Below are 18,843 nucleotides of genomic sequence, written 5' to 3'. Positions count from 1 at the left end.
ACGTCTGAGGTCAAGGGGTCCCAGGGCCGCGCTCCCTCCAGAGGCTCCAGGGAGGGTCCTGCCTCCTCCAGCGTCTGGGGGCTCCAGGCGGCCCTGGGCTGGTGGCTGCCTCCCTCCCAGCTCTGCCTCCGTCTTCCCGTGGCTTCTCCTCTGTGTCTGGGTCTCCTCTTGTGTCTCTTAGGAGGACTCTGTCCTTGGAGGGAGGGCCCCCCTCATCCAGGAGGACCTCCTCTCAGACCCTTCCCTTCCTCACCTGCACAGACCGTTTCTCAACAAGATGCCTGTGCTCATCCTAGATCCTTTGATACTCACCTTGCCAGCATCCTATTTCTACATAAGGTGACATTCACACATTCTGGCTGGAAACAAAATCTGAGGGTGCATTTTTGAACCCAGTGCAATACTCCAGAAAGAATTCATCGTAAGAAAACAATACACCTTCCCACAATTTTCCATCCATCCTGAGTCCCAGTTCTAAGTTGGGGGGGTGGCTACTTGGTGGATGGAGGAAGCCATGCTGACCATCACTGCTGGCCTCTCCCAAGCCCCCAGGAAGCCTCTGCTTCCCTGCAGACAGGATATCGATGGGAAACCCACCCTCACGGAAGCTGATCCGTCCGTCCTCCGGGAAGGAGAAGTGCCTCTTTGCCGTCTGGACCACATCTGGCATGTCAAACACGGTGACGTGGCATCCAGCGTAGAGAGATGTGCACTCCTTGGCCAGAGCCCCTGAACAGCCTGCAAGTGGACACAGGGCGAGCCTCACGGGGGAACTGGGTGGTACCCACCCTCTGGTCTCCATGGCGACACACTCATCTACAAGCCCCTGAATCCGGGAGTCTGCTGGGCTTGAATGACCCTCATGCCAACCTCCTGCACAGGCTTTGACCTCCCCAAGTCCTCCATGCCAGGGAGTCCGTCCATCCCAGACAACAGCTGAGAGGAAGAACCCGGAGCAGCAGTCAGAGGAAGATGAGCCTGCGTCTCCCTGCAGGGGACGTTTCCAGGGGATGCCCCTTCCAGATGTCACTGGGTCCTAGAGAACCTCTACCTAGGGCTCCTGCCTTGTACTGTCTCCTCAGCTGCACCCCTAACCCCAGGCAAAGCCATTCCCAGTCTGCACCTGCTCCGTGGAACCTGGTGGTGATGAGCAGGGGAAGACACCCCTTCTGCCCCACAGGTGCTGTCTGAGCCCCCACACCCCAGGCCTCCCACGCCTCTGCTATGGGAGGGGGTGACGGAGGGAGATGGTTTGTCGAAAACAGACCGAGGGGTGGGCCTCGCAGCTGCCGTGTCCACCTCAGCAGGGCAACCTGCCTATCCTGTAAGGCAGGGACAATGACGCCCCTCAACCAGCCCTGCCTTGGCTCTAAGATCTCCCCCAAACCTGGTACCCGACCCAGAGAAGCTGCTCAAGACAGGGCCAGGCATCTTCTCATCACCTCAGAAGCTTCCCGAGTGAAGGGCGACGCCGACTCCCCGTGGGACCCCAGACACCTGCCCTGAGCCAGGCAGGTGCAGACAGGATTGTGGCCCCAGCAGGATGCCAGGGGAGGCTCTGCTGAGTGTCGGCAGATCCTGCCCTCAACCCCTCCCTGAGGATTCGGACTGTTGTGCACAGGGAGAAGCACAGCTTTTTCCTATGCTCTCCTCCCAGAGGCCATGGCTGCTTGGCTCTACTGAGGAGCTGGGGGGCCGTGACAGCGCCCAGGGCGTCAACAGAAGACTTTCTCTACATCCTACACCAGATGTCCTCTGTCCCCGTCAGATCCCTGGGAACCCTTACAGTGCGAGGCGTCCTGGCGCTCTGCTGGTGGGAATGTAACTGGTGCAGCCACTGGGGGAGGAGGTTCCTTAAAAAACTAAAAACAGAACTACGTATGATCCAGCAATCCCACTCCTGGGCACCTATCCAGAGACAACCATACTTGGAAAAGATCCATGCACCACATTCACAGCAGCACAATTCACAACAGCCGAGACATGAAAACAACCTAAATGTCCCTCGACAGAGGAATGGATCAAGAAGATGCGGTCCATGGACACAACGGAATACGACTCAGCCATAAAAAAGAACAAAATCATGCCATGTGCAGCAACATGGATGGACCTAGAGATTCTCATACTAAGTCAGTCAGACAGAGAAAGACAAATACCAGAGGACATCCCTTACACGTGGAATCTAAAATATGACACAAATGAACCTATTTACAAAACAGACACAGACTCAGACACAGAGAACCAACTTAGAGTTACCAAAGGGGAAGGGAGGGGAGAAGGACACCTTAGGAGTTTGGGATGAGCAGATACAAAGTATTACACATAAAATACACACAAAATAAAGAATTTGGGATCATGAGATGCACACTATGATACAAAAGAGAAACAAACAACAAGGTCCCACTGTCCAGCACAGGGAACTCTATTCAGTATCTTATAATAAGCCTGTAACGGAAAAGAATTTGAAAAAGAATACACGTATACATATATGTTTCATATATGTATATATATGCATATATTGATATCTGTATAGACACACGTTTATTTTATATATATATATATATATATATATATAAAACTGAGTCATTTTGCTGCACCCCTAAAATAACACTGTAAATGAACTATATTCCAATTAAAAGCAGGAGGGCGTAAACGCTTCGCATACAGAATCCCAAGCAACGGACACTCACCTCCGAGGTCGCAGACAAGTGGGAACGGTGACAGGTCAAAGGCGGCCAGCACGCCCCTCCCTTCCACGCTCCACACGTCCCCCAGGCCCCGCAGGAACTGCAGCCGCTCCCCCTCAGACCTGAAGCGGAGCCCCGCCCGTCAGGTCCCGGTAGAAACAGGTGCAGCACGTCGAGCGATGCCCTGGATTGTGCTGCGCAAACAGTGTGCGCCCCACCCCACCGGGCGGAGCGCACGAGGATCTGGGGTCCTTTGCAGGTCCGGACGTGGAAGGGAGCGGGTCCAGACGGCGCGGATTCCGGGAGGAGGCGTGGAAAGACCGGGGAGGGGAGGCCTTGGAAGGGAGCGGAGGTGAGGGGGCGGAGGAGGCTGGGTGGGTGAGGAGCTCCCGGGGGTCCTTCTCCTGCAGCCCGGCTGCGGGGTTTCTGGGTTTGGTGTCCGTGTAGGAAGACGAGGAGGAGGGAAGGGAGTGAAGGGGGAGAGACTCCAGGGAGGGGGAGGGCGTCCCCTCATCAGCGTCCCCTCCTTCCTCCCGCCACCCACGCCCCCAGCCCCACGGGCAGCTGCAAACCCTGCAAAGAGTCATCACAGCGTCACCACCTCAGAACGTTGCTACCAGAGCTCCATACGAGACACCACATCTATTTCTTGGCACGGAAAGCCAAAAATAAATAAAAAGTATTTTCTAGGTAACTCTAGCCAAATCGAAACGGTGCCTTGTTTCCCTACTTGAAAACGAAGAGAGAAATATTGGCAGCGACGCCAGAAATCGCTCCACACAAACATCAGAACGGCCAAATCGGTTTTTAAAAAAATTTTAAATTGAATATGAACTTCCAGGAATTCCCATCGTGGCTCAGTGGTAACAAGCCCGGCTTGTATCCATGAGGATGCGGGTTCCATCCCTGGCCTCGCTGAGTGGGTTAAGGATCTGGTGTGGCTGTGGCTGTGGAGTAGGCCGGCAGCTGCAGCTGCAGCTCCTGTTTGACCCATAGCCTGGGAATGTCCATATGTCGCAGGTGCAGCTGTAAAAAGACCCAAAAGAAAAGAAAAAATCAACTTCCTTCTGTTTTGCTCTATTTGGACACATTGCTTTAGACCGGAACATCGTTTAAAAATAAGCGTGTCCCCAGACACAGAGAACAGACTTGTGGGGGGGATGGACAGGGAGTTTGGGGTCCGTAGAGACAAACTATGACATTTAGATGGAGAAGCCATGAGGTCCTGCTGTCCAGCACAGGGAGCTCTCTCCAGTCTCCTGGGAGACACCACGATGGAGGATTATATGCATGTACAGAGTTATAGATAGATATATGCACCCTGCACATATATATATGTATGTATAACTGAATCCCTTGCTGTGCCGCACAAATCGGCACAACCCTGTACATTAACGATAGTTCAATTTTCTTAAGTTGAGCAAGAGGACGCCGGACCCCAGGAGAGCCGGCGCGGGGCGTTACCTGTAGATGGCGCTGAAGAGCTCCTCGGAGGGAACCCCGAACGCCTTCAGATACTGGTTCTTCCCTTCCCTGAAAACGGGGGGGCAAGGCTGTCACCGGGTCCTGAGACTTGGAGGCACATCAGCTCAGGCGCCCCCGGCCCCTCCCCTGCCATCATGGAAGGAACAAGCAGCGGACGTAAGTCAGCCACCCAGACACCCCCGGACGGCTTCCTGGCTGGCAAGCGGTAGAAGGCACATTCGGAGCCGCAGGCTCGCACAGCAGCCCGGCTCTCAGATGGGAGCCAAGAAGAAGGGTAAGGACGCTTAAGGAGAGTCTGCGGATGCTGCGCAGTGAGGGGAGCCCTCGGTCCTCGTGACTTGTCCCCCAGCATCTGGGATGGGCAACGCTTTGCAGCCGAACGGCCAACTGGTCTACCCGCAGCTGCCTCCACCTGCCCTGCGGCCCTGACGGAGGTCTGCCGCCTCCTGCCCCGCTCTCTCCAGCTACAGGCACAGGCGAGCGGTCTCCCTGTGGCTTGTCCCCTTCCATCCTGGACGCAGTCTAGCACCGCCAAAATCAGCCCCCTCCTGCTTTCGTTAGAGGAGAGCCATCTCTCGTCGTCCTGACCTTGGGGAGACGGTGATGAAAACACACAGAAGCAGAAATTTGCGCCCATGGGTGGGACCCACGTGCACCAACCCAAGGCAGAAGTAAGGAGAAGAGGGGGGAAGACAGTATGAGAAAAAGAATGTATACAGATGTATGATGGGGTCACTGTGCAGTGCAGCAGAAACTGACACAACACTGAAAATCAACTATAATTAAAATTTTTTAAAAAGAAATTATCAAATGCAAAACTTTCCTCTTTGTATCTCCTAGATATGTATTCATATCTTTAATTAGCTATTTCAGAGAAGACTGTAATTTCGCATTTGAGCATTGGAGACTTTAAATAATTTAATGGATTTTAATACATTTACTCATATAACTATGTCTACAAAGAGCCAGCGCTGGAGAGGGTGTGGAGAAAAGGGAACCCTCCTACACTGTCGGTGGGAATGCCAGTTGGTACAACCAGTATGGAAAACAGGATGGAGGTTCCTCAGCAAACTAAACTTAGAACTACCATGTGATCCAAGTCTTATTCCTGGGCATTTATCGGAACAAAGCTTTCATTCAAAAAGATCCACGCACCCCTGTGTTTTTCATTCAAAAAGATCCACGCACCCCTGTGTTTTTCATTCAAAAAGATCCACGCACCCCTGTGTTGATTGCACACTATTCCCAATAGCCAAGACAAGAGGAAAACCTAAATGTCCATCAACAGAGGAATGGATTAAGAAGATGTGGTATATATACATAATGGAATACTACTCAGCCATGAAAAAGAATGAAATCATGCCATTTCCCACAACATGGATGCAACTAGAGAGTCTCAGAGTAAGTGAAGTAAGTCAGACAGAGAAAGACACATACCATAGGAGATCCTTGACATGTTGAATCCAAACTGTGCCACAAGTGAATCTATCTAGAACAGAAGCAGACTCACAGACATAGAGAACAGACTTGCATTGCCAAGGGGGATGGAATGGGATGGCCGGGGGGATAGGGATTAGTAGATACAAACTATGACATTGAAAATGGCTACTCAATGAGGTCCTGCGTCCCGCACAGGGAAGTCTATCCAGTCTCTTGGGAGGGTGTGTGTGTGTGTGTATATATGTGTGTGTGTGTGTGTGTGTGTGTGTGTGTGTGTGTGTGTGTGTGTGTGTATATAAGGGTCACTTGGCTGTGGAGCAGAAATTGACAGAACATTATAAATCAACTATACTAAAAAATTCAAAATAATAAAGCTGAACATTTACTCATATAACTCATATACATGAAAGTCTGTGAATGAAAAACAAGTGTCACCCTCCATTGCTCCAAAACCAGGTTCCTTGTACACGTGGAACGGACGAAGCGGTGATGTCCAGAGGGGACCTACAGAGCCTCGGAGCCGACCTTTGTTGTCCACACACCGGGGACTGTGAGCCACGGGCTGCGTCCACGCCCTCCGTGCTGGCTCTGACCCTCCCAATTTCCGCTTTTAACTGGATGGATTCCAACATCGCAGACTCGAGGGATGTCTCGTTCAAAGCTAGATGGCCCTGCTGCTTGTAAAACCCACAGCTCAGAAAGCTGTAGCAGGAGTTCCTTGGGGGCACGGTGGGGTAAGGATCTGGCATTATCACTGCTGTGGCTCGGGTTCGATCTCTGACCTGGGAACATCTGTATGCTGTGGGCTGAGCCAAAAAAGAAAGAGAGAAAGAGAGAAAGGAAGGAAGGAAGGAAGGAAGGAAGGAAGGAGGAAAGAAAGAAAGAAAGAAAAAGAAAGAAAGAAAGAGAAAGAAAGAAAGAAAGAAAGAGAAAGAAAGAAAGAAAAAGAAAGAAAGAAGGAAAGAAAGAAAGAAGCTGTAGGAGTTCCCATTGTGGCTCAGTGATAATGAACCTGCCTAGTATCCTCGAGGACGCATGTTCGATCCCTGGCCTCACTCAGTGGGTTAAGGACCTGGCGTTGCCATGAGCTGCAGTGTAGGTGGCAGATGCAGCTCAGACCTGGCATTGCTGTGGCTCTGGTGCAGGCCTGCAGATGCTGCTCCGATTGGACCCACAGCCTGGAGATTTCCATATGCTGCAGGTGCGGCCCTAAAAAAAAAAAAAAAAAAAAAAAAAAGATACAGCAGGTGGGACCCCGTTGCCATGTGGACAGAACCTGTCGGAGCTGAGCAGCTGTTCTAGTCTGGATGGGATGAGACCTCTGACGCCTTGGCCTCCTTCCAGAAAGCTTCAGCCCGGCCCTCACGCACTTTACACACCAGCTGGGGGTGGGGGTCCCCACTGAAACCCCACCCCGGGGTCCCCTGGAGACGCTCAGAGCAGGTCAGGCGGGTGCCCCGTGCGCGCGTGTGGTTTGGAAGAGGAATGTGACGTCCAACGCGGAAGACGCGCAGAAGGGAGAGGAGCTGCCCCTTTTCCAAAACCAGCGGTGGGACGTGGGCCTGGGATTTTCACAGCGGAGCCACCGGGGCTGCACGCGGGGTTTAAGGCACAGATGTGAAGAAGGAAGACAGAGCCATGGTTCCCGACAGGGAGCGCTTCTGTCCTCCCGGGGGGCGCACCTCACGGTCTGGGGACATCGTTGGGTGTCACAATGGGAGAGGGGAGCTCCTGACGTCGGGGGGGGGGGTGGAGACCAGGGACACTGCTCAACCCCCCACAGTGCACAGGACGCCCCCATCAGAGCCCCAGTGTCCGCAGGGCTGAGGGACCCTGGCCCGGCCCGAGAGAGCCTCTCCACCAACCATCTTCTATAATTCTATTATCTGTCACTTATCAGTTATCTACCCAACTGTCCTCACACCTATGTATCTACCTGTCGCCGACCTGTATCAATATCGATACACTGATATCAGTATATCAATATCTATCACCCTCTGTCGATATCGATCAATACTGCCTGCCCATCGTCATCCGGCTCTCACACTGTCAGTCTTACCCGTCAGTCATCTATCAGTGTCTATCGTCTGTCATTATCCATCAGTCCCTGTCACTCTTAGGCATTTATTAATATCATCTATTGATCCATCTGTCCCCTATCACCTATCTGCACCTCTTAATTTCACTTATCGTCTTCTATCGATGCCTACCTATAATGTCCGTGTCTACCCGTCACCATCAAACCGTCAGTGGCATCTGCCCATCCTCTAGCCACCCCTCTGTACTAAGCCGTGTTTAGCAAACAGCATTCATCCATATCCTCCATGTACAGACCCGTCTATCATTTTTCCATTCATACCTGTCAATATCTATGGTCTTTTTTGTTTTTTTTTGTTGTTGTTGTTGTTTTTTTTTGTCTTTTTAGGGCCGCCTCTGCGGCATTTGGAAGTTCCCAGGCTAGGGGTCGAGTTAGAGCTCCAGGTCCCAGCCTACACCACAGCCACAGCAATGCAGGATCCTTAACCCACTGAGCAAAGGCAGGGATCGAACCTGCATCCTCATGGATGCTAGTCAGATTCATTTCCACTGAGCCACAACAGGAATGCCAGTACCGGTGGTCTTTTATCAATATCTATCAATAATACCTATTTATCTCAATCATCATCAAACTATCAATACTACCTATCAATCATCAATCAGTATCTACAATGTATCTATTGATCGCTCTCAAACACAGTGATTCCCAAGGCCAAGTGATTTTGGCCCCAGGAGACAGTGGCAGTGTCTGGGGACATTTCTGGTTGTCACAGCTACGGGGAGGGGACGCCCCTGGCAGGTGGTGGGTGGAAAGCAGGCTCGAGCCCCACAGTGCACGGGCCACCCCATCAGGGACCCAGCCCCGTGTCAGCAGGGTGGGGCTGAGGAGTGGGGTGAGATGCAGTCACCTAAGAGCAGGGCTGCCCACCCCCGGGCCCCCCTTCCCTGCTCTGTGGGGTGAAACCCACACTCCCCTGGAGACTCCTGAAGCGCCAGGATTTTCATCATGATCTTACTAGGTTAATCCCGTCGGGTCACCACCAGCTGACGGCAGACACGAGCTCTGGGGTTCCTTATGGGGGAATCGGCATTTCCCTGTCCCGGACACCCCAAAACCAGCCCCCCGCCCCCCGCCGAAGCCCCGGGCCTCAGGGCCGCCCTCCACGCCCCACCCACCTCACGGCCTCGGCCAGGTGGGCCCAGCACAGGTAGGTGGTCCTGGCCACGTAGAGCAGCATGTGCTGCTGGGACGTGGGGCTGGTCCCGGCCAGGTAGGCGCTGGCCAGCTCGGTGTTGGCGTAGACAGCTGCGAACAAGCAGAACATTGTCCAGTAAGTGAGAGGACAGGGACGTCAGCCTTCACGTACAGCAACAGCAATGTCGTGACTGACACGCCGCCCATCTCCTCTGGGTTCCTGGAAATCCCGGCAGCTGGACCCACGTCCTGAAGGAGCGGGGCAGCCGGTGCACCTGCCGGTTCAGCTTCGGCAAATCCCACTGGACGAGGATGGTCCAAGGATGTCTAAGGCACAACCGCTTTTAAAATAGACATGTGGGGGAGCTCCTGTTGTGGCTGAGCAGGTGAAAAATCCAACGACTGTCCATGAGGATGCGGGTTTGATCCCTGGCCTCGCTCAGTGGGTTAAGGATCTGGCGTTGCTGTGAGCTGCGGTGTAGGTCACACATGCAGCTCAGATCTGGCATTGCTGTGGCTGTGGTGTAGACCGGCAGCTGTAGCTCCGATTCAGCCCCGAGCCTGGGAATCTCCATATGCCGCGCGTGTGGCCCTAAAAGGAGAAAAAATGAAAAAAGAAAATTAACCCATGCCCACTCTTTGCACCCCAGAAATCCACTGGGTGGGCACACAAGTCCTTGCCACAAAAACCCCACCCTCCCCCTGCTGCCACCCACTCCCATCCTGTCCAGTTTCCACTCTGCAATTTCACGGAGGGACAAAATTCTAAAACACAGTCTGAATGACTGACAGAGGGTTGACAGTTTTGAATTTTTTCAAAGGAAGAAATAAGACCTACTGTCGCTGTATTCCATAAGAGCAAAGTAGTTTCAACAGCACAGTGAAGAATACAACCTAGGCATAAACGGCAACCCTCCAATCAATTCAACTTGATAAAAAATTATTTCCTTGTGATTTTTTTTTTCTTTTTCAGCTTCACCCATGGCATATGGAAGCTCCTGGGGCAGGTACCAATTTCAAGCTGCAGCTGTGACCTATGCCACAGCTGTGGCAATGCCAGGTCCTTAACCCCTGTGCCACAGTGGGAACCCCTTCTTGTGATTTTTTTCCCCCACCCCCACATTTTTGTCTTGTTCCTCATTTGTTTCATCAGGCTGTGCACATCAGCCAGAGAAAACCTATCAATCAGGAGTCGGCAAAGGACAGCCTGAATTTGTTGTCTGGCTTTGACACTCTGCCTGTTTTTGTCAATAAAGTTTTATTGGAATGCTGGCCCCCACCTGTTTCTGTCAATAATTTTTATTTTTTTTTAGACCCACACCTACGGCATATGGAAGTTCCCAGGCTAAGTGTCACATCAGAGCTGCAGCTGCAGGCCTATACCACAGCCACAGCAATGCCAGATCTGAGCCAGATCTTCAGCCTACACTGCAGCTTTCAGCAATGCTGGACCCCTAACCCACTGAAGGAGTCCAGGGATCAAAACCATGGCTTCACGGATACCAGTCGGGCTCGTTACTGCTGAGACACAACAGGAACTCCTGCCAGTAAAGTTATACTGGAACCCAGGCCCACCACCTGTTTTTGTCAATAAAGCTTTATTGGAACCCTGGCCCACCACCTGTTCTTGTCAATAAAGCTTTATTGGAACCCTGGCCCACCACCTGTTCTTGTCAATAAAGCTTTATTGGAACCCTGGCCCACCACCTATTCTTGTCAATAAAGCTTTATTGGAACCCTGGCCCACCACCTGTTTTTGTCAATAAAGCTTTATTGGAACGCTGGCCCACCACCTGTTTTTTGTCAATAAAGCTTCATTGGAACCCTGGCCCACCACCTATTTTTGTCAATAAACTCAGCCCCACCCATTTGTTTGTGCTCATGCTCCAAAGGCAGAAATGAGTGGCAGACATAGAGACAACAAGCCTTGCCTGCACAGCTTAGATACTCTCTGGACCCTTCCAGGAAAAAAATGTGCTGAGGGTGCACATTCAAAAGGCAGCCTTCAAAATAATAAGGATGCTAGGAGCTCCCCTTGTGGCTCAGCAGGTTAAAGACCTGACATTGTCTCTGCGAGCATGTGGTTCAATCCCTGGCCTCACTCAGTGGGTTAAGGATCCAGCATTGCTGTGGCTGTGGTGTAGACCGTCAGCTGCAGCTCCGATTTGACCCCTAGCCTGGGAACCTCGATATGCCGCAGGTGCAGCCCTAAAAAGACAACAAAAGCAAAAATCAAAGCAGATACCAAGGACACTTACCTTCTCCTCTCCTCATTTCCACATGAAGCAGCTTCAGGAGCACACAGGCATCCAGCAGTTGCTCCGTCCCCCGGCAGCTGATGCCCAGATGTGCGGCCACTGCGGCCGAGCCTAGGGGCCCCGGGGCCTCGGCCAGAAGGTCAAACACGCCCAGCTCACAGGCGGCGAAGAGAACCTGGGGCAGCGGCAGAAACCAAAGGCGGCTTTATTCTCTGAAGAACCAGACTCGGGAACACACACCACGGGGGGTGGGGGGAGGAGGGCGGCCTTTGGAAACGGGGCAGGAAACTGGACGACAGGTCCTTAAAAAACAACAACTCAGCATCAGATGACCACCCCAGGGTGCAGAAATTCCACGCGGGGTGGGGACCCAGAAGAACTGAAAGTGGGGACACAGAGCTGCCCCCACGTGTTCACGGAAGTACCATGCACCAGGGCCGAAAAGGCGGCACCGCCTGGGTGTCTGCTGACGGCTGAACCAAATGCTGCCTACAGGATTCCGACTCAGAAAGCGGGGGGGTTCTGACCCGGATCGAGTGGGGACGAACCTTGATGCTCAGAGAAGCCAGACCCGAAAGGACACGACAGGTGGTCTTTGAAGAGTCTGGTTCACAGGAGGTAGGAGGGTGGGGGCTGGGGGCTGGGAGAGGGGACGTCAGGGGTTCACAGGACTCAGTTTCCCTTTGGGATAACGAGCAGGTCTAAGATGGACATGGGGACGGTCACCCAACCCTGGGAACGGACTTAATGCCGATGAGCTGTGCGCTTCAAATGGTTCAGATGGTCAATTCTATTTTATTATTTTTATTACTATTACGGCCCTACCTGTGGCATATGGAGGTTCCCAGGCTAGAGATCAAATGGCAGCTGCAGTGCCAGCCTGCACCACAGCCACAGCCACGTCTGCCACCTACACCACAAGCTCTTGGCAACACTGTATCCTTAACCCACTGAGCGAGGCCCGGGATCGAACCCGAGTCCTCATGGCTACTAGTTGTGTTTGTTTTTGCTCTGCCACAACCGGAACTTCCTCCCCAATTATTTTTTAATACATTTTTTAATGTTTTAATTGGATGCTTCTCCCTGATATTTTTCAGGGCTGACCCATTTTCCCGCTTCTCCTGGACTGGATGGATTGGTCCCACGGTGGGGGGTGTAGGCCAGGGCCTGGTGGGCGCTGGCCCCATCGATGCAGGGTCCAGAGGGCTCCTTCTCGGGCTGGCCAGCGGGGAGGAGCCAAGCTGGGGAGACGGGGCAGGTCCCGTGTCGGCGGCTCCCGCCTGCCCTCGGCATCAGCTGGTTCGCTGGACCAGCCTCAGCAGCAACGGGCTGCGAAGCGGCCTGCAGGCACTGAACCAGCAAGTCCCCAAAGGGGAAGCCACGTGAGGGGCACAGGCCACCCGGGAAGCCAGGCCAGTGACGTCTCCCCATCCTCTGAGTTTCCCTGAGCACCGTGATGACCGCGGGCAGACACTCAGGGCACGGAGCGCCTTCTGCATTTTCATTCTGACCCCTGGGTCTGCCTCCTTCTGCTCTTCCACACAAGGAAATACATGCATTCCTTTTTTTTTTTTCTTAAGGCATCAGTGGTTTTCCCTACCCAGTGGTGTGTCTTGACATCAGTGGGTTATTTCCTGTTTCTCTCTGTGTGTGTAACGAACTGAAGGGGATGCCTCCAAATAATACCCAAGGGGTGCACAAAACAGATAAATCATCAGTGCATTTCCCCCCCACTCCCAGGGTCTTGGATGCCCGGCTGTTAGAGGAGGACCCCCAAAAGTCCCAGGGGGAGAGATGGCTTCTGGGGGCCAAGTGTTTCCCTAAGCACCTGTTGTGTGCTTAGGATTAGGGGTTTTTTTATGGGTGGGTTTTGTTTGTTTTTTTTTTTAGGGCGGCACCTGTAGCATATGGAGGTTCCCAGGCTAGGGGTCAAATCGGAGCTGCAGGTCTACACCACAACCACGCAACACCAGATCTGAGCCGCATCTGCCGCCGACACCACAGCTCAGAGCAACACTGGATCCCCAACCCACTCAGCGAGGCCAGGAATCAAACCCCCGTCCTCATGCATCTTCATTGGGTTCGTTACCACCGAGCCGCCAGGAACTCCCTAGGGTTGTTTGAACAGCATAAAAATGAGACCTTCCTCGATGTTGACCAGGAAACTGGGTGCTGCCCTTCCCCATTGACTGCACGGGAAAGACCACAAAATGCATGTGTCAGGAGGGCGGTGTTCCCGCTGTGTGGACGCTTCATTCTGTCATTCAGGCTCTACTGACCTGTCCTCTTAAGGCAGCACCCTACCGACACGCCGGCTGGATGACTTTCCGGGGTGGGGCGTCCTGTGCATGTGGGAGTCTGGTCTCCACCCAGAAGACGGCAGGAGCGTCATGGTCCCCCCACCCCCTGCACAGTGGGGACAACCAAACCTGTCCTCAGACTTTGCCAAGCGTCCTCTGAGGGTACCGTCCCTGCCTGAGACCCCCTGAACCACATTAAAATTCCAGCCACGCTGATCTACAAAGGTTCTATTAACTCCAGTAATCCTGCTTAAGACGGTGTGCGTCCTGTTCTGTTGCAGTTGCAGAAACTCTTCTTCTAAGCATCGTATGAGCTTATCTGCAGAACAGAAACAGACTCACACTCTGAAAAACCCTCAGTTCCCTATGCTCATTCCACGGCGCTCTTACCCCTCATGCTGTGAAGCTTGTATTTCGTTTTATTCTAGGAAGAGTTCATGAGCCTTCTTTTAAGGCTGCTGGGGGGATAGGCTGGGGGTGTGGGATGGGCACATGCACGTTGAAATCCATGGAATGACTGGCCATCAGGGACCTGCTGTCTAGCCCAGGGAACTCTACCCAGTATTCTGTGCTCGCTGTGCAGGAAAAGATTCTGAATGAGACAGGCTGTGTGGACACGGGTCACGGAATCCCTTTGCGGTACAGCAGACAAGATCACAGCCTTGTACACCGACTCTACCTCCATAAAACTAAAAATTCGAGACTGCACCAGCTCTTTGGGAGGTCCTGTCGGTTGTTAGTCTGTGCAGGTTGCACAAAGTCGTCATGTATGCAGGTCGCATTAAGCTGAATCCCATTACGACGGCGTCAGCTCTGGCAGGCACGTCTGTTGAATGAAAGATGTCCTTACTTTGGGTCTGGGGAGATGTGATCACGCTTGCATTAACTCTGGTCCTATTCGGGTTGTATTAAGCTTTATCCTATTAAGACAGAGTGAGCCTGGGTACTGAGGTTGTATTAACCCTTATTATATAAACTTGCAATTACTCTCGTTCTAGGGAGCTTGTCTTCTTAGGGCCGCACCTGTGGCATATGGACGTTCCCACGCTGGTTCCCAGAATAGGTCTTATTCTGCGAATGAGGTCGTGATGGTTGCAGGCAATCTTACCCTGTGACGAAGGTTGAGCAGGAGTGTGAAGGTTTTCCGAAGCCCATTCTATAAGGTCGTGTTAAGTTTTATCCTCTGAGTGTTGGATTAACGCCTGCCCTCTTAGGGTTGTATTAAGTTTTATCCTCTTAAGACGGTGTTAGCTTTTGCATGGAGCTTGTATGAACCCTTATTCTATAAAGCTGTAATTACTCTCATTCCACGGCACTGTTACCCCTCATGCTATGAAACTTGTATTTAGTTTTATTCTTAGGAAGAGTTCATTAACCTTCTTTTAAGGTTGCATTAAGTTTTATTATCTGAACATTGAATTAACGCTTGTTCCACTGGGATTTTATTAACTCTCTCCTATTAAAGTTGTGTTCAGTTTTATCCTATTGAGATGGGGTATTAGCTTTCGTATTGAGGTCGTATGAACTCTGATTCTATTAAGCTTGTCATCATTCCTGTTCTATTAAGATGTTATCAACGCTCATTCCATTAAGGCTGTATTGGTTTTTACATTATGAAGATTGCATTAACTCTTGTTCTAGAAAGTTGTATTCAGTGGTCTTCTATGAAGATGTATTCAATTTTTTTTCTTTTTAGGGCCACACCTGCAGCATATGGAAGTTCCCAGGCTAGGGGTTAAAACAAAGCTGCACCTGCCAGCCTACGCCACAGTCACAACCATGCCAGATCCGAGCCACATCTGCAATCTACACCACCGTTCCTGGCAACGCCAGATCCTTAACCCACTGATCAAGGCCAGGAATCAAACCCACATCCTCATGGATACTAGTCGGGTTTGTGACCGCTGAACCACGACGGGCACTCCCTAGGACAGGATTCGTTGTTCTTCTGCCAACGGTGTGCTGAGCCCGGGTCTGTGACATCTGCAGGATGCCTTGCGCTGGGAGGAGGGCTGAGGACCTGAGTGAAGGCTGCATTCACTCTTGGTGCGTGAAGGTTTTAACAAACCCTTATTCTATAAGGTGCTATTAAGTTTTATGTTCTGAACGTTGGATTCACTCCTGTTCCACGGGGATTTTGTGAACTCTTGTCCGATCAGGTCACATTAAGTTTTATGCTCAGACGGTGCCAGCTTTTGTCTTGAGCGTGTGCACTCTCAGAGCATAACCTCATCCTTCCTCTTACCCTTTGGAGACGTTACCCCTCACGCTGGGACGCTTGTTTTTCGCTCTATGCTCATAAGATCCCGGGAACATGCGTTCCTTTAAGGCTGTGTTGCCTTTTACGCTCGGAAGGTTGAATCCAATCCTGTGCTATTGGCATTTTATCGCCGCTCTCCTTCGACTGAGGTTGTGGCACATTTTATTCTGCCAGGATCGTGTTTGCTTTCGTGCTGAGGTTGTGTTAACTCTCATTAGAGTAAACTTGCCATCCTCTTTGCTGCATGAAGGTGTTGTCAAGACTCACGCTGTGAGGCTTGCGCTAAGTTGCACCCTCTGAGCCGGTGCTGGCTCTGGTGTTTTGAGGGAGCACGTGCGGCGAGGACATGGCAGTTGCCGTTGCTCGTTCTTCTAGGAAGAGTCTCAACTCCCATTCGTTTTCGGTTGTATTAACGTTTACGCTCTGCGGCAACCGCTGTTCTGATGAGGTTTTTTATTCACTCTCTTCTTCCATTAAGGTTGCATTAAGTTCTAGCCTAATAACAGAAGCGTCGCTTTTGTACGGAGGTTGTACTCACGCTTATTTCATCAAATCCATCATCACTCTTTTTCTATGGAGCTGTTAACTCCTCCTGTTAAGGTTATATTAAGTTTTACCCTATCAAGACAGCAATAGCTTTTGTATCAAGGTTGTGTTAACTTTTTTTTTCCTGGCTCACCCATGGCAGGCGGACGTTCCTGGGCCAGGGATCGAACCCGTGCCACAGCCATGACCACGCTGGGTCCTTAACCCCCTGTGCCGCCAGGGAGCTCCCTGACTCATCATACTGAAGTTGGAATCACTCTGGCTGGATGGAGACAGTATGAACTGATGCCCTATTCAGGTGGCACTGAGTTCTATTTTGGGAACTTGGCATCTGCTCTCCTTCTGTACCTGGTGACAGTAAATGGCCTGAAATCCCATGTACCAAAGGGACTTTCCTCCCAAGACGCGGGGAGGCCGGGTCTTCTCCACGTGGCAGCTCAGCTGGCACAGCCTTCAGGAACCCAGTCCTTCAAGAGCCGCCCAGCCTCAGCCTCCAGCGAGCAAGCCTTGCTCCACCGGCCTCCGAACACCTGTGCGCACCGCGAGGTCCAGCATCTGAACCCCAGTGAGACGACGGACGGGGTCCCCACCCGGCAGGTGCGCGAGCAGCCACAGACCTCACCCGGCTCCGGCCCCCGCCCTGCGTGGACGCAGCTCGCCGAGATCCAGCTCTAACTCAGGGCTGCTTCTGAACCGAAGCAAAACTCAAGCCTCACAACCGTCACCTTAACCCCGTGAGACTCAATGATTCAGGGGTTTTCGGAAGAGGCGCAGCGTGAGAAAACCACCACTTCTCTCTGGCTCCAGAACATTCTCATCCCACCCCCACCCCCGCCCGCCCCACAGGAGGCCCCGCCCCTATGAGCCGTCACGCCCCCTCCCCTCCGCAGCCCCACGACCCCTCCGCCCCCACCTCCCATCTGTGGACGGGCTCCTTCTGGCCGCGTCCTGTGAAAGGAAGGGCACAGACTGTGCCCTGTTCTGTGTGTGGTCTCACTGCCTTAATACTTATTCAGGCACAAGAACGGATCTGCTCCACTGATGCACCTCTGACAGACCTTCCAAACCTGCCTCCATTTGTTTTCTCTGTTTGTCTTTTTAGAGCTGCACCCCCGGCATATGGAGGTTCTCAGGTGAGGAATCGAGTCAGAGCTACACCTGCCGGTCTCCATCATGGCCACAGCCACACCAGGTCTGAGCTGCATCTGCAACCTACACCACAGCTCATGGCCACGCCGGATCCTTAACCCACGGAGTGAGGCCAGGGATCGAACCCACAACCTCAAGGATACCAGTCGAGTTCTTAACCTGCTGAGCCACAACGGGGACTCCCTTGATTGTAGGTGCACCCCCTTGCTTTGAGGGTGTAGCATCGAACCCCCGGAGTCCTCTAGCCCCAGTGCTTTCCCGCTGTCCATACCTGGACTTCAACGACTGTGGTCTCCTCGACAACCTTCTCTCTCTGAGGCCGCACTTTCATGAGCATCCTTCTAAAACGGGGTCCAGGGTGTCCACAGATCTGCAGAACGGCCCTGGCCCCCAGCAGCCAAGCTTCTGCCCGCAGACCTGCCCACGGGTCCAGAACCTCTCACCCCGCCCCCTGCCCAGAGGAGACCCTATCCCCACTCAGCACCTGCCCCTCATCCATCTTCCAAGGTCCCCACAATGGGACCCAAACCCGTGAACATCCTGCCCCCCTCAGCCCCCTACCTGGGAGACCATGAAGCCGTTGGAATATTCCTTCAGGAGACGGTAGGCCTGATCATGCGGGGAACCCATTTTCCCTGTGGGCTGGCCCAGCTCGGGGGACCCCAGCGGTCCTGGCCTCGGGGATCACCGTGTGTGCGGGAACTGGGGGGACGGCCAGAAGCTCTTTGCTGAAGACCCAGGAGGGAGCCAAGATGAATCACTCTGGAAAATCCCATCAGCCGGATTAAGGGGATGAGAACGTTTATGGTGGGGGGGGACCTGGGTTTCTGCTCCTTCCTGTGTGCACAGCCCTCAAGTAGCCCCCGCCGCCGACACCATCAGCGGTAGGGCTGATCCCCCAGCAACATGCACACCCATCACTAGCAAGGGTGACCCACGTGATGGATTAGCCGACACCGAGCTTTTCAGGTGGGGAGGGAGGGGGCGTGTTCCTGTACCGGGGCGGCCGCAGGAGAGCACCACTGCCAGGAGAGTACCCCGAATTATCCCACATCCACCCCCATCCCCGTCCTGGGGACCCGACATCTGAGGTCAAGGGGTCCCAGGGCTACGCTCCCTCCAGAGGCTCCAGGGCAGGGTCCTGCCTGCCTCTGCCCTGGGCTGGTGGCCGCCTCCCTCCTTCTCTGCCTCCATCTTCCCGTGGCTTCTCCTGTGTGTCTGGGTCTCCTCTTCTGTCTCTTGGGAGGACACTGTCCCTGGATGGAGGGCCCCCTCATCCAGGAGGACCCCCTCTCAGACCCTTCCCTTCATCACCTCTGCAAAGACCCTTTGTCCAAAGGAGCTCCCATTCCTGGGGTCTGGGTATGCACGCACAGGCAGGTTTGCGGGTACCGTATTCAACGCACTACACCAGCGTGATCTTTTATTTCTGCTGCTCTCATTTCGATCGCCCGTGGACCGTGGGCAGCCTGCTGATAGGGACAAG

The 18,843-nt window shown here is 52.9% G+C and overlaps 1 protein-coding gene across 2 annotated transcripts in view; it reads right to left on the bottom strand.

Annotated features, from left to right (window-relative positions):
- Positions 1 to 18,843, bottom strand: part of LOC110258194 (acetylserotonin O-methyltransferase-like) — a 34,465-nt gene that overhangs the window by 9,628 nt on the left and 5,994 nt on the right. The window contains exons 2-7 of one of the 2 annotated variants that reach the window (XM_021081386.1): positions 17,919 to 18,119; positions 11,103 to 11,277; positions 8,826 to 8,955; positions 4,152 to 4,220; positions 2,691 to 2,809; positions 598 to 738 (exon numbers count right to left, since the gene is read on the bottom strand). In XM_021081386.1, the coding sequence (XP_020937045.1) occupies positions 598 to 738; positions 2,691 to 2,809; positions 4,152 to 4,220; positions 8,826 to 8,955; positions 11,103 to 11,277; positions 17,919 to 17,987 (703 nt within the window). In that variant the 5' untranslated portion in view covers positions 17,988 to 18,119. Of the gene's footprint in view, positions 1 to 597; positions 739 to 2,690; positions 2,810 to 4,151; positions 4,221 to 8,825; positions 8,956 to 11,102; positions 11,278 to 17,918; positions 18,384 to 18,843 lie in introns of those variants that run through there. The other variant, XM_021081387.1, reaches the window with a different exon arrangement.

The sequence above is a fragment of the Sus scrofa genome, unplaced genomic scaffold (genome assembly GCF_000003025.6).
Source record: "Sus scrofa isolate TJ Tabasco breed Duroc unplaced genomic scaffold, Sscrofa11.1 Contig1537, whole genome shotgun sequence".
In the NCBI taxonomy this organism is placed as follows: Eukaryota; Metazoa; Chordata; class Mammalia; order Artiodactyla; family Suidae; genus Sus; species Sus scrofa.
This window is presented reverse-complemented; position numbering and strand designations above follow the sequence as displayed.